This window comes from Prionailurus bengalensis, chromosome A3, assembly GCF_016509475.1.
Source record: "Prionailurus bengalensis isolate Pbe53 chromosome A3, Fcat_Pben_1.1_paternal_pri, whole genome shotgun sequence".
In the NCBI taxonomy this organism is placed as follows: Eukaryota; Metazoa; Chordata; class Mammalia; order Carnivora; family Felidae; genus Prionailurus; species Prionailurus bengalensis.
This window is the reverse complement of record NC_057354.1, coordinates 134,418,849-134,432,081: the sequence shown is the minus strand read 5'-3', so window position 1 is coordinate 134,432,081 and position 13,233 is coordinate 134,418,849. Positions and strand designations below refer to the sequence as shown.

Sequence of the window (13,233 nt, the reverse complement as noted above, 5' to 3'; positions counted from 1 at the left end):
AAAATACACCATGTGAAAAATAAACCCCGTTACATTGGGATGAGCTGTTAGTAAGAAGTTAGAGAGTTTCCAAAGTTAAATTTTAACTGTTTAACAATAACTGTGCTCATCTAGCCAACACTCATTACACATTACACGACACCTGTTACGATGCAAAACTTACTCACGAAATAAAACAACGTTTTACTGCACAACCAAGGGAAAAACCAATCTTGTGTCTTACGGGAAGAAGATACTCTCTCAGATACCAGAGAGCAGATACATTTCCATGCCACTTCTCCACAGCCGGCAGTAATTATGTGTCACTGCCACCTACTGGAACACCTACTTGATACAGCACACGGTTTACACAACTACTTGAATTTAGTGTAAATTAAACAGCAAAAGCAGGAAGACCTCAAATCTGTACACTAACACTACAGCCATCCTCCGTAAGCCTAAAGCTAGTTATTTACCTCAGAAAACATTAAATAAAATATCTACATGAACAATGGGGATGAAAAACAAAGGAAAACTAACTGCATGCTGACAATACTTCAAGAAAAATTTTTTGTAATCTTAAAAGTTTTAATATATGAACTATACACTAAATGCTTCGTTAGTGTTTCAATTATATTTAAAATAATCGTTTCGGTTATACCAAGGTTTGTGAAACTGTATAGTTTCTTTCTACCACCTTTTTTAAGGTTTTTTATTTATTTTTGGGACAGAGAGAGACAGAGCTTGAACGGGGGAGGGGCAGAGAGAGAGGGAGACACAGAATCGGAAACAGGCTCCAGGCTCCGAGCCATCAGCCCAGAGCCCGACGCGGGGCTCGAACTCACAGACCGCGAGATGGTGACCTGGCTGAAGTCGGACGCTTAACCGACTGAGCCACCCAGGCGCCCCTCTACCACCTTTTTTCTAACAGATAGCTTACTTGAGCAGCTCTTGGAAACTCTGAAGGTATGTTCTGGTGAACAAAAAGGATTACAATTTCATTTGTGAATCTGACAAGAAATTGTCAACTCTTATAACTTTACATGCCTGACATTTCACTGAGCCTCAACTTCACGTCTTTCAAGAAAAGATTAATCAATTTCTTATCAGAAGTAAAAAGTTCAGAAGTACTTCAAATGACTGACTATAAAGGAACAATAAATTCCTTCATTGTTTAACGCAAAGAATGTTTTCCAACCCGTATTCACAGTTTCAAAAACTCTCCAGACCCAAAACTGAAAATACCTGCACTAATGATTTGAAAATGGAACCTCCTTAATATTCAATGAAGACTCTTAGAATAAAAAATAAAATGGAAACAAATAATAACATTTCACAGTTTGCATTTCATATGTATAAATACATAAAACTAATAGGACTATTAGTTAAACTTTTTTTACTGTGTAAGTTACACTGCAAAGGGAAGAATATACTCAACTACCTAAGTAATAAATTTTACATGAGATATATACCTGTGCTAATACAACTCCAAAATTATAATGGAATTAATGAGAATGGTTAGTTGAATCCAGAAGTATACATTTCATGTATATTCTTTTGTATTCATTTTGTTTTATTTGCATTAACTTTTTTCTGAAAAGTCAAGTTAATCTAAGATAAAGTGAAACATAAAGAGGTCGGACAACGTACCTTTCATAGATGGTTTTCAGTGTCATTTGATCTGGAATCCCTTCAGTCTCTTCCAAATATAATATGAGCCATGAAGTTCGGTATGGCCACTGCTCAGTAAGATTGATCCAGCTAGCAAGCCTGTCCCAGTTGAAACTAATCTGATTGGCTCTCAGTAATCGCCCTTTAAAAAGTATGAAAACAGTTTTTTAAATTCATAGATGTGTAATATTATACTAAGCAAAACATTTAGCATATTCACAAATAATTTAAATCTTTAAACATTGCAATTTAATTTACACCACAAATTTCAACCTAGTATTTATATGGCTTCTGTAATCCAAAGAGCTGTACTGGAAAACTCCTAGGGATTAAACACAATTCTGTTTAATCCTAAAGTAATTTTTGCTGTGTCATTTGCCACCAATGCTATATACTGCTTTGACCACATACCTGTAGGCAAAACCTTTCAGAACTATGTGTCAGTCTCAACAATCAGACAACAGAACATCAATGAACCCATGATGGACCTCATCCTCTAAAGAACCGTCTAAGTTGGTAGGTATATGATATAGTGTATTAAAAGGTGATCGGTTCTATGGGGTAAATTAATAAAGCAAGGAGTGTCAAAGAAAGAAGTGTAATTTTATCTAAGACGAAAAAGGAAGGTCTCGTTGAAAAGCTGACATTTAAGCAAAGAGTTAAGACAAGACGAGAAAGCCCATGATGCATCTCTCCAAAGAAAGATCATTACAGGCAGAAGCAGAAGCCCTTAGGCAGGAGCATGCCTGACATTTTCAGGGAACGGCAAAGAGGTCTGTTAGGGATGGAACAGGAGAGTAGAAGATAAGGTCAGAGGTCGGGAAAGAGGTGGAGAGAGAGAGATCAAAAGGGCCTTGTAAGAAACTGTAAGGACTTAAGATTTTTATTTTCAACAAAATGGAAACATAAGAGTTCTTAGCAGAGAAACAAGATGATTGGTTTCTATTTCAAAAGGTCACTGTGGCCACCACATGGAGAATAGACCACAGAGGAAAAAGTAGCAGCAGGGAGATGAGTTAGGCTACTGCTACAATTAATACAGATGAGACATAATGATGCGTTGGATAAGGGTAGTATGTTACAAATGGTGAGAAGTGGTCAGATTCTGGATTTAGTATGAAAATAGAGCTAAAGGGGCGCCTGGGTGGCGCAGTCGGTTAAGCGTCCGACTTCAGCCAGGTCACGATCTCGCGGTCCGTGAGTTCGAGCCCTGCATCAGGCTCTGGGCTGATGGCTCAGAGCCTGGAGCCTGTTTCCGATTCTGTGTCTCCCTCTCTCTCTGCCCCTCCCCCGTTCATGCTCTGTCTCTCTCTGTCCCAAAAATAAATAAACGTTGAAAAAAAAAATTAAAAAAAAAAAAGAAAATAGAGCTAAAGAACATACTACAGATTGGAGGTGGTATATAGAAAAAACATATCAAGGGGTTTTTTTGCCCAAGGAACTGGAAAAAGAGTTGGATTAACTGAGATGGGAGTCTATGGGCAGATTAAGTTTGGGGCAGATGATCAAAAGTTCAATTTTGGACATATTAAGTATCAGACGAATATAAGACACCACTAGATATCAAGTAGGCAACTGGAAAGCAACAAGGATGAAGATACACATTTGAGAATCCTATGTAGATGGTATACAAACCTTTGGGACTCCATGAGATCACCAAAGGAACTGGTTTAGATTGAAAAGCAAAGAAGCAATGACTGTACCAGGGGTATTCCAAAGCTAAATGGTAAGGGAAGATGAGGTTTTTATGGCACTTATTGTTACGTGACTTTTTATATCTTTCTGTCTTCGCCAATAAGTCAAGAACTTTACCTTGTTTGCTGCTTATCTCCATAATACCCAGGCCAATTTCTGGCATATCTAGACACTCACCATATATTTGTTAAATAAGTACATAAATATTATTGATAATACACTAGAACATTTCCATTGTAGAACATAATCAACTTAATAAGGTTTGAGACCTCACTTAAAGGGATTTAATTACCAAAATTATTGTACATATATTAGACACAATCTCACTTGCAATTTAGTTCAGAGCATGTACCCCAACCTTAGCATAAAACCAAATTCCAGTGTAACTATCGTAACAGAGTGAACACTAGCCAATATTACCAAGTACTATTCAATGTCATGCCAAGAAAGAAATACATACTTACAAACTAAATTATAAGTATTTACATTTACGTGTAAGCATTAACATGGTGAAGAGCAGAATTCCTTGCAAAGAATTCAGTCACAGGGCAATAATCTTCAATTTTATTGTCAATATTTTTTATTTAAAATATCACTTGGGGGCACCTGGGTGGCTCATCAGTTAGGCATCTGACTCTTGATTTTGGCTTAGGTCATGATCTCACAGTTCGTGGGACGGAGCTCCACATCAGGCTCTGTACTGACAGCATGGAACCTGCTTGGGATTCTCTCTCCCTCTCTTTCTCTCTGCCCCCTCCCACTTGCATGTGCACATGCACATACTCTCTCTCTCTCTCTCAAAATAAATAAACATTTAAAATAAAATGTCATTTGAAAACTAAAACAATAGACACATGTAAAATCTGAATTTCAACATTTTAAATTATAATTAAGACATCCCATGTTCATGGATTGGAAGACTTAATTTTGTTAAAATAGCAACATTACCCAAAGTCATCTACAGATTCAATGGAATCACTGTCAAAACTCCAATGACTTTTTTTTTGCAGAAATAGAAAAATCCATCCTAAAATTCATATGGAATCTCAAGAGACACTGTAGAACCAAAACAATCCTTAAAAAGAAATATGAAACTGGAGGACTCACACTTCCTTATTTCAAATCTTACTACAAAGCTACAGTAATGAAAACAATGTGGACTGGCATAAAGACAGGCATACAGACCAGTAGAATTGAACAGACTAGCCCAGAAATAAATCCTCATATGTACGGTCAAGTGATTTTTGACAAGGGTGCCAAGACCATTAGGTGGGGAAAGGACAGTCTTTTCAATAAATGGTGCTATGAAAACATGCAAAAGAATGAAGTTGAACCCTCTACCTAACACCATATAAAAAAATTAACTCAAAAGGGATCAATGTAACTTAAAACAATAGAACACTCAGAAGAAAACATAGGCCAAAAACTTCTCAACATTGGATTTGGCAGTGATTTCTTGAATATGACACCAAAGGCATGCAAACAAAAAACAGACACACTGATCTTCATGAAAATTTTTAAATTTTGTACGTGAAAGGACACTATCCACAGAGGAAAATACAACCCACAGAATGGAAGAAAATAATTAAAAAACACATATCTGATAAGGGATCAATAGATCAATATCTACAATATACAGAGAACTCCTAAAACCCAACAATAAAAAACCCAAACAACCCAATTCAAAATGGACAAAGGACTTGAATAAACATTTCTCTGAAGAAGATATAGGAATGGCCAACAAGCATATGCAAAAATGTTCAACATTGTTAATTAGGGAAATGCAAAGCCAAACTACAATGAGATACTACTTCTCATGTATTAGGATGGCTACTCTCAAAAAAAAAAAAAAAAATAGAAAGAAACAAGTGCTAGCAAGGATGTAGAAAAATTGGAACCTTTGTGCACTGTTGGTGGGAATGTAAAATGGTACAGCCATGAAAACAAAATGAAGGTTCCTCAAAAAATTAAACACAGAAATACCATGTGACCCAGCAATTCTACTTCTGGGTATATATCCAAAAGAACTGAAGGCAGGGTCTCAAAAAATATTACGATATATTCATGTTCATAAGAGCATTATTCACAATAGCTAAAACATGGAAACATGGAAGCAACCTACATGTCCATCAACAGGTGAATGGATACGCCAAGATGTGGTATAGACATACAACGGAATATTATTCAGTCTTAAAAAGGACTCTACGTGCTACATGCGACAACATGGTGAACCTTAAAGGTGTTGTATTAAGTGAAATAAGCCAATCGCAAAAAGACAAATACTGTATGATTCCACATATATGAGGTACTTCAGGTAGTCAAATTCTGTAGAGACAAAGTAGAATAGTGGCAGCAAGGAGCTGGGGGAGGGAGGAAAGTGGGCAATTATATAACAGGTATAGAGTTTCAGTTTTGGAAAATGAAAACAATTACGAAGATGGATGGAGGTGACGGCTGCCCCAAAACATGAATTATGTACCACCACCAAAGTGTGCCCACAAAAATGGTCAGGACAGTAAATTGTTATATGTATTATATTTAACACAATAAAAAAGAAAATATCATTGAAAATAAAACAGAAGAGCAGCATACAAAATCTGAATGTCAACATTTAAATTATAAGTTGATTATATTCAGTCATACAAATTAGCATAAAATTACCTTCGTACAAAGAGAAAAATTAAACCTGAGGTGAAATAAAAAATTTTTTAAATCAAGTGTTAAAAATAACAGTGCACAACTGATGATTGATTTTCACTGTCAAAATTAATATAGGTTTTATTAGGTACACTCAATGCAAATGAAAGTGCTAGACAACGGTGTAAACGTATGAACACAGTACACCCTTCTGTTTCTGAAACTGAATTGCTCTGCTGATGTGTTAAAGCTTATTACCTACCATAAGACAGGAAGAAAAGTTACCTGTCACAGAAACAATATTAAGCAATCTTCTCATAGTCTGAGGACTTATGTCACTGAACCAGTCCTCAGTAACCAGCAGTTTCGTAAGATCGAAGGACATCTGCCGAGTGATGGTCCTCTGCATCTGCCTTCTTCGGTAAGTATCCTGAAGGAGTATATCACGAGGAGAATGGACCAATACTTGTCTGAGAACTTAAGGCCTTTCGAGAAGTTAGTATATGTGTATGATGACAACAGAAATAATCCAAAGGGGAAGCTTGTACAGTAATAATAGGCATTATTATTATTATTATTCTGAGGCAGAATCTTCACAGGACAGTTATAAAGTAATATCAGCAGCAAGTGCATCAAATGCTGTGTGTTAGCTTCAGATGTATTTTGATTTATGGTTGTACAGGTACAGAAAATCAAATGCCTTAAAGATTGCAATAAGCAGAATTATGTAAAGAGAATTCAATCAAACTCTTACAGAAGTTCCATCTTACTCAGAGTTCCTGTAGGAACCCGGAAATAATAAAGCAAACAACCTTCTGTCTAGTTTTAAGGATTCAGCTTTTTCATGTTGAGGTAACGTTTAAACATGTGACAACGACCTTCACATCTGCGTAAGAATTAGAGGCACCAAGGTGGGCAGGGTGGGGTAGAGAATCCCTTCTAATCTGAGGAGGAACGCGCACAACAGAAGTGAGCCCTCCTCTGAGGTCAGGAAACAAGGCAATGGTGGCTGCGAGCACACAGAGCCCAGACGGCCAGACTCCCAGGAGACAAATTCAAAATGCTAAACTATACCCTCCTCTTAATTTGGTGCTATCAATTGTCATTCATGTTCATTTTGTATTCATACTTGTGTAGGGTAGAGACATGAAGTCAAAACATCAAAATACCACCGAAGACACATTTTTTCTATAAAATGTCCCAAATTGTGGATTTGGATTTTTCTCTTCAGAAAAAGAAAACGGTGCCAGCACTAGCCCAGCTCAGCCGTCCTTCAGCGGCACTGTCGCTGTAAGTTACTGCAGGCGGACATCTTCCTGTGATACGCCCTCGATCTGTACAAAAGAGGGTTCTAGAAATGGGGCAGGACAGGGAAAACAAGAGCGCTCGAGGAGAAACCCAAGGTGGCCGGGCAGGACACAAAATCACTACGTGGGTGGCAAGAAAGGGTCACACGTCACAGACCCTTGGGAAGGAGGAAGGCCAAGAGGAGGAGCAGGGGGCGCTTCCTCCCGGACAGCGATGGTGGCAACAAGCACCCGGGACGGACACAGCCTGACGTGGAACGAAACCCTGGAGGAGATCATCTGGGGAGCTTTCAAATCTCACTGAGAGATCCTGATTCCGCGGGCCGGAGGTCCGGAAGGGCAGCTGGGGACAGGTTAGGAGAGGACAGGGGCTGCTGCACGCTGCACAGCTGTGATGGGCTCCAGGGTCAGGCATTTCCTCAAAAACACCTGAAGCTTTGGGGCGCCTGGGTGGCGCAGTCGGTTAAGCGTCCGACTTCAGCCAGGTCACGATCTCGCGGTCCGTGAGTTCGAGCCCCGCGTCAGGCTCTGGGCTGATGGCTCAGAGCCTGGAGCCTGCTTCTGATTCTGTGTCTCCCCCTCTCTCTGCCCCTCCCCTGTTCATGCTCTCTCTCTGTCTCAAAAATAAATAAATGTTAAAAAAAAAAAAAAAAAAAAAGAGTTTGTAAAAAAAAAAAAAAAAAAAGGGGGCGCCTGGGTGGCGCAGTCGGTTGAGCGTCCGACTTCAGCCAGGTCACGATCTCGCGGTCCGTGAGTTCGAGCCCCGCGTCAGGCTCTGGGCTGATGGCTCAGAGCCTGGAGCCTGTTTCCGATTCTGTGTCTCCCTCTCTCTCTGCCCCTCCCCCGTTCATGCTCTGTCTCTCTCTGTCCCAAAAATAAATAAAAGTTGAAAAAAAAAAAAAAAAAAAAAACACCTGAAGCCAAAAGGAAACTCAATAATCCAATGTATCTGCCGAGCTGAATGCACTATCTACAGAAGATAATTTAAGCAGCATCACCCTAGTTCTGTTTGAACAACAGCAGTACAAACATTTGGCTCAAAACAAATGGCATCTTACCCGTCTATTAAGGGCTGTCTTGCTACCAAGTTTAGTCATCTCTCCAAGGCTGTTTTGTGAAACTCTTCTGTCAGCATCTTCCTGTATCCCTTAAAGAATTTGTTGAGAGAGCATCATTTGTACCAGAATTCTGTTGTACGTGATATTGAAAGAGAAGTGAAATACTAACAAGACTTTTCAAGGTAAAAGGCGAGTCACCACAAAAACTACAGAACTACTTCAAACCCGAAGTACCTGAGGAACTTGATCTTTACCTGCAGTATCGGGGCACGGAATGTCCCCATTTGTTGTTGAAGTTACAAGAAATTTTCTTGCATTGCTCAGTCCACGACTATTAAGGAAAACGGGTAAATGAACTATATTGCGCATATAGTCGTGTCCATTTATGTTCGAGTCACGAAGCACGCTATTCAGGTTCTGGTTAATTGCTTTTATAATAATATGTGGATCACTTGCAAAAATGGCAATGAATGGGCCTTTTGAAAACAGAACTCGGACCTGTGGTAGAAGAAATGTGTGTTTATGACATAAATTTCATACCATCCAAAGTAACAAAAAGTCTCTTCCAGATCTATCCTTTAGTGACTATATTTTTAAACACTAATTGTTTATTAAAATATTATTCCATATGAAAACAAATTTCATTGAAGTCTTAATGTGATTTTTTACCATCTGACAATTTCTCACCATCTGACCGTGATAAAACCTTCAAAGAAAATAATTAACCCTGTCCTATTTTAAAATATTTATGGTCTACATAAAAGGAAAGATCAACATACATGAGAAACAGTTGTGAAAACACATGAGGTGCTGGCCACACTGGCTCTCTCCGCAGTCATGCACCTCACAGAGCCACCGATGTGCCCTACTTTAACATAAACTACAAGTTCTGCGGGCTCCCTACTGTTGTCTCCGATTCTAACCGCAACTGGAGTCACACCATGGACTTTACAGCTACTCTCTTCCTGGTCTCACACAGCCATGAGGCCAAAATTGTTTAAATCTGTTTGTGATGAAACACTGACTGGCTATGCTTCTACACTAAAGAAAGGTGGTTTTTACAAAAGAAAAAGTACTATTCAAATTCCATTTGAGAAATTCACAAAGTCATGCAGCTGCTACGTGTGTGACAATCAGGAGTTTGAAGATGACCACGACATACAGTATCCAGCATCTGGAGCACTTTGTCCTGCTCACAGGCATCTAGTCCGTCGATGATGACCACCAGCCTCGTCTGGTTCTGAGTGAAGCTGTCGATGGTCTTCGCCATCCTGGCCATCAATTCCACTTCACACTTAAGAACCTGCAGGAGAGAAAGGACAGAAGCACTGAAGGTATGAGAAATTTAAGCACATTTCTTAAAAACACTGATGGAAACTCATCTGACAGGAAGAAAAGAAATCCCAGGTCCTCGCTGCCAGTTGTGGCTCCACTGAAACTGCAGCGAGTGCCTCACAATTCATCAAGTGACTTTACATAAATTAGAGCATTTCACTCTTACAAGGGACATGGTCACATCCACTTTAAAAGGACAAACTGGGTTGAGTGACTTACTTGCCAAGATCACATGCTCTGAAAGTCAAAAGGCTAGGAACTGAATGCAAATTCAAAGGATTCACACCCTACACTTGGCTCCTGATAGCAAGTGACCTTGATGACAGGAAGGGGCTACAGACATTGTACAAAGTCCCTTTTGGTTCTAAAAGTATGGTCCTATTTTATTTGTTTAATTTTTTTATTAAAATTTTTTTTTTTTAATCAGGGAACCTGGGTGGCTCAGTCAGTTGAGCGTCCAACTTCGGCTCAGGTCATGATCTCACAGTTTGTGGGTTTGAGCCCCACGTGGGGCTCTGTGCTGAAAGCTCAGAGCCTGGAGCCTGTTTCAGATTCTGTGTCTCCCTCTCTCTCTGCCCCTCCCCGACTGGTGTATGCACACATTCTCCCTCAAAAATAAATAAATAAATAAATACATACATACATACGTACGTGAATTTTTTTTTTAATTTCTTTTTGAGAGAGAGAATTCGTGCAAGCACATGAGCCAGGGAGGGGCAGAGAGAGGCAGGGGACAGAGGATCCTGAGCAGGCTCTGCACTGACAGCACAGAGCCCAGTGTGGGGCTTGAACTCATGAACCATGAGATCATGACCTAAGCTGAAGTCAGACACTGAACTGACTGAGCCACCCAGGCGCCCCTTTATTTTCTATGTTTTAGTGGTACTTGCTTCCTCTACCGGGCTCTGGGGAGCCCATATCATCAGACAGGACACTTGTTACTATTAAGCAGGTGACCTGTAGAGCAATCTCCTAACTCCTAGGAGTATCTTATAAAAGTCTATTTTATAAAAATCTGTATTGTTTTCATTTTTTCCACTTTAAATGTACATTTCCATAGGGCAAATCAGGAACAAACCTAAAAACAAGTGCACCACTGTGACCCTTAGAGAGCCCACTCCCTAAAGCCCCACCATCATGGTTAGGGGAGCACACTCACACTACAATTACCTTCTAATGACCCATGAGTGCTTTACCTTCATGAATCCTTCACTTTTCAGCTTGTGCAGTTTGGAGGCAGCATTATGGAGGCGTTTCCTTTGAGAATTCAGGAGAGAGTCCAGCACCTGCCACCACGTACGACAGTTCAGCACGAGGGCCAACCCCACTATCGACGCAATAGATATGAGGACGGCATTCACCGTCAGATGTTTTGGGTCAACTCTGAAGATAGCCAGGAGAGTAATTCCAGCAATAATGCAGCCAAAGATAAAAAGGAAGATGACAAAAGATGGGAGGCAACACGTTTTTTTCCATTTCTTTTTGCCTGCAAGACAACAGACGGTTTTAACAATTATTTACACACCAAGTGTCTAGGAAGTCCTAACGATTACAGTCATGGCATAGGGATTTCTGATGTTCATTCATGTTTTCACGGAAATGCCCTGAACACTCATCCCATCCTCAACCCCGACACACACGCAAAGACGTAGGAGGGACGTCCTACCCTGTGTATCTTCAGTCTTGAATACTCGAAAGAGCCTGGTTGCCAAAAAGCCAAACTCTCTCTCACAAGCATCCGACAGAGTCGCGATCATTTCAGCCATCGATGTTTCTCCGCCTACACTGGACAGCCTGTTGTAATCTGTAAACAAAAACCTTGGGGGGAAAAGGGGAATAAACTGTTACTCAGGTATCTAAAGAAACAAATAATTTCCACATACATCATCTCTGTATCACTTCCCCTACATTTTCTTAATGTCCCTTTTAAAATACTGTGTTTAAAATTCTGAGGAGGGGGGCGCCTGGGTGGCTCAGTCGGTTAAGCGTCCAACTTCGGCTCAGGTCATGACCTCCTGGTTCATGAGTTCGAGCCCCGCGTCCGGCTCTGTGCTGACCGCTCGGAGCCTGGAGCCTACTTCAGATTCTGTGTCTCCCTCTCTCTCTGCCCCTCCCCCGTTCTCACTCTGTCTCTCTCTCTCTCTCTCTCTATTCTCTCTCAAAAATAAATAAAAAATAAACATTACAAAAAAATCTTTTAATAAAATAAAGTTCTGAGGAGGAAAAAGGACTTGTAATTAGGGATCGACCACTTCTAACATCTTACATACTTGTCCCAGGAGAAGGCAATAACCAAAGCTAAATGTAGCAGAGCTATAGGACGTTAATTCTCACTGAAAGCAGCAGGGTAGCAAGAGGCGACAGAGTTCCGACAAAGCATCAGACGTCTGTCTCAACAGGTCTCGGGCACGCTGACTGAAAAGGACGCAGCCAAAAGAGCTGCCCAAACAAAGTGTGCTAAGTGCCAACAGAGAGATCAGAAAGTGGAGAGAATCCTACAGTTGTTAAGAATTAAATGCCATTTCGAAACTCAAGTTTTAGAATGTTTTATTTACAGCTTAAACGTTTACCAGGCATTTAAAAATAAGTTGTAAAATATGCTTTTCACAGTTGTTCTTTGAAATAACTGAGTTGTTTGCCTCCTGACCTTCTGGGTGGATATGATTTCTGTATCTGTTCCTTTCTCCCCTGCCATCCCTAAATTAAATGTCCATCTCAACACAGTAGATAAGCAGTGCTTTCAAATACAATCTAAGACCCCACTGTACTATACTGTGTGACCTTGTTTGATGCTATTTTAATTGTTCAGACTTTAAAAAAAAATACCATCTCATTAATTTAAAATATATTTTCTGTAAAAATGTTTCCAATTATTTCATTCTACTCTGTATGTTTTCTTAACTTTTTAATTTTACCTTTTCATCTATAAATCCTTCTCCTAATACCTAATCATATATGCTAATTACACACAAGTTTTTGTCTTCATTTCTGTCTCTTATATTCATGGCTTCAATGTTTCATCTGGGTTGGCCTAATTATTTTCCTCTTAGATTACACATTTTATCTTAAAATAATTTTAAAATTCTTAATCATTTCATATACATTTAAATATTCTGCTGATTCCTATTGAATTCCTTTGGCTTTCAATTCTGTACTTTGTTTTTCACTTGACGTGCCCCTGGAGCCTTCCACTTTTCCTTTATTCTTGACATACATGTTTTCCACCATTTCTGAACTGTTCTCTCATGCATTTCCTATTTGATAGTAATAACTTTAGACAGGCAAGTCAATGTATTTCCACAGGCGAGAAAAGAGCTGCTCAGAGAGCATGCTGTGTTGCCACGGTTACGTGCTAAAGCAAGGGGATGCCAGGACCCATCCTAGGTCCTGCACTCTCTTCAGAGTGTCCCCAAAGGATGGAAAAGGTGTCATAAACGGTGAGGGGGGGGGGGGTAGGGGAAAGGTTTATGCTCTGATAAAATTTGCTAAATCAAAGTTAAGCAGATTTTTTTAGGATAAAAGGTCTCTGATCCTTTTATGTACAAGAGGAA

The 13,233-nt window shown here is 39.7% G+C and overlaps 1 protein-coding gene across 20 annotated transcripts in view; it reads right to left on the bottom strand.

Moving 5' to 3' along the window:
• Nucleotides 1-13,233, bottom strand: part of KIDINS220 (kinase D interacting substrate 220) — a 100,435-nt gene that overhangs the window by 45,840 nt on the left and 41,362 nt on the right. For all 20 annotated transcript variants that reach the window (XM_043604602.1, XM_043604604.1, XM_043604603.1 and 17 more), the window contains 7 exons: nt 11,349-11,500; nt 10,879-11,168; nt 9,510-9,650; nt 8,602-8,845; nt 8,348-8,436; nt 6,268-6,412; nt 1,630-1,792 (listed from right to left, as the gene is read on the bottom strand). In XM_043604602.1, the coding sequence (XP_043460537.1) occupies nt 1,630-1,792; nt 6,268-6,412; nt 8,348-8,436; nt 8,602-8,845; nt 9,510-9,650; nt 10,879-11,168; nt 11,349-11,500 (1,224 nt within the window). The remainder of the gene's footprint in view (nt 1-1,629; nt 1,793-6,267; nt 6,413-8,347; nt 8,437-8,601; nt 8,846-9,509; nt 9,651-10,878; nt 11,169-11,348; nt 11,501-13,233) is intronic.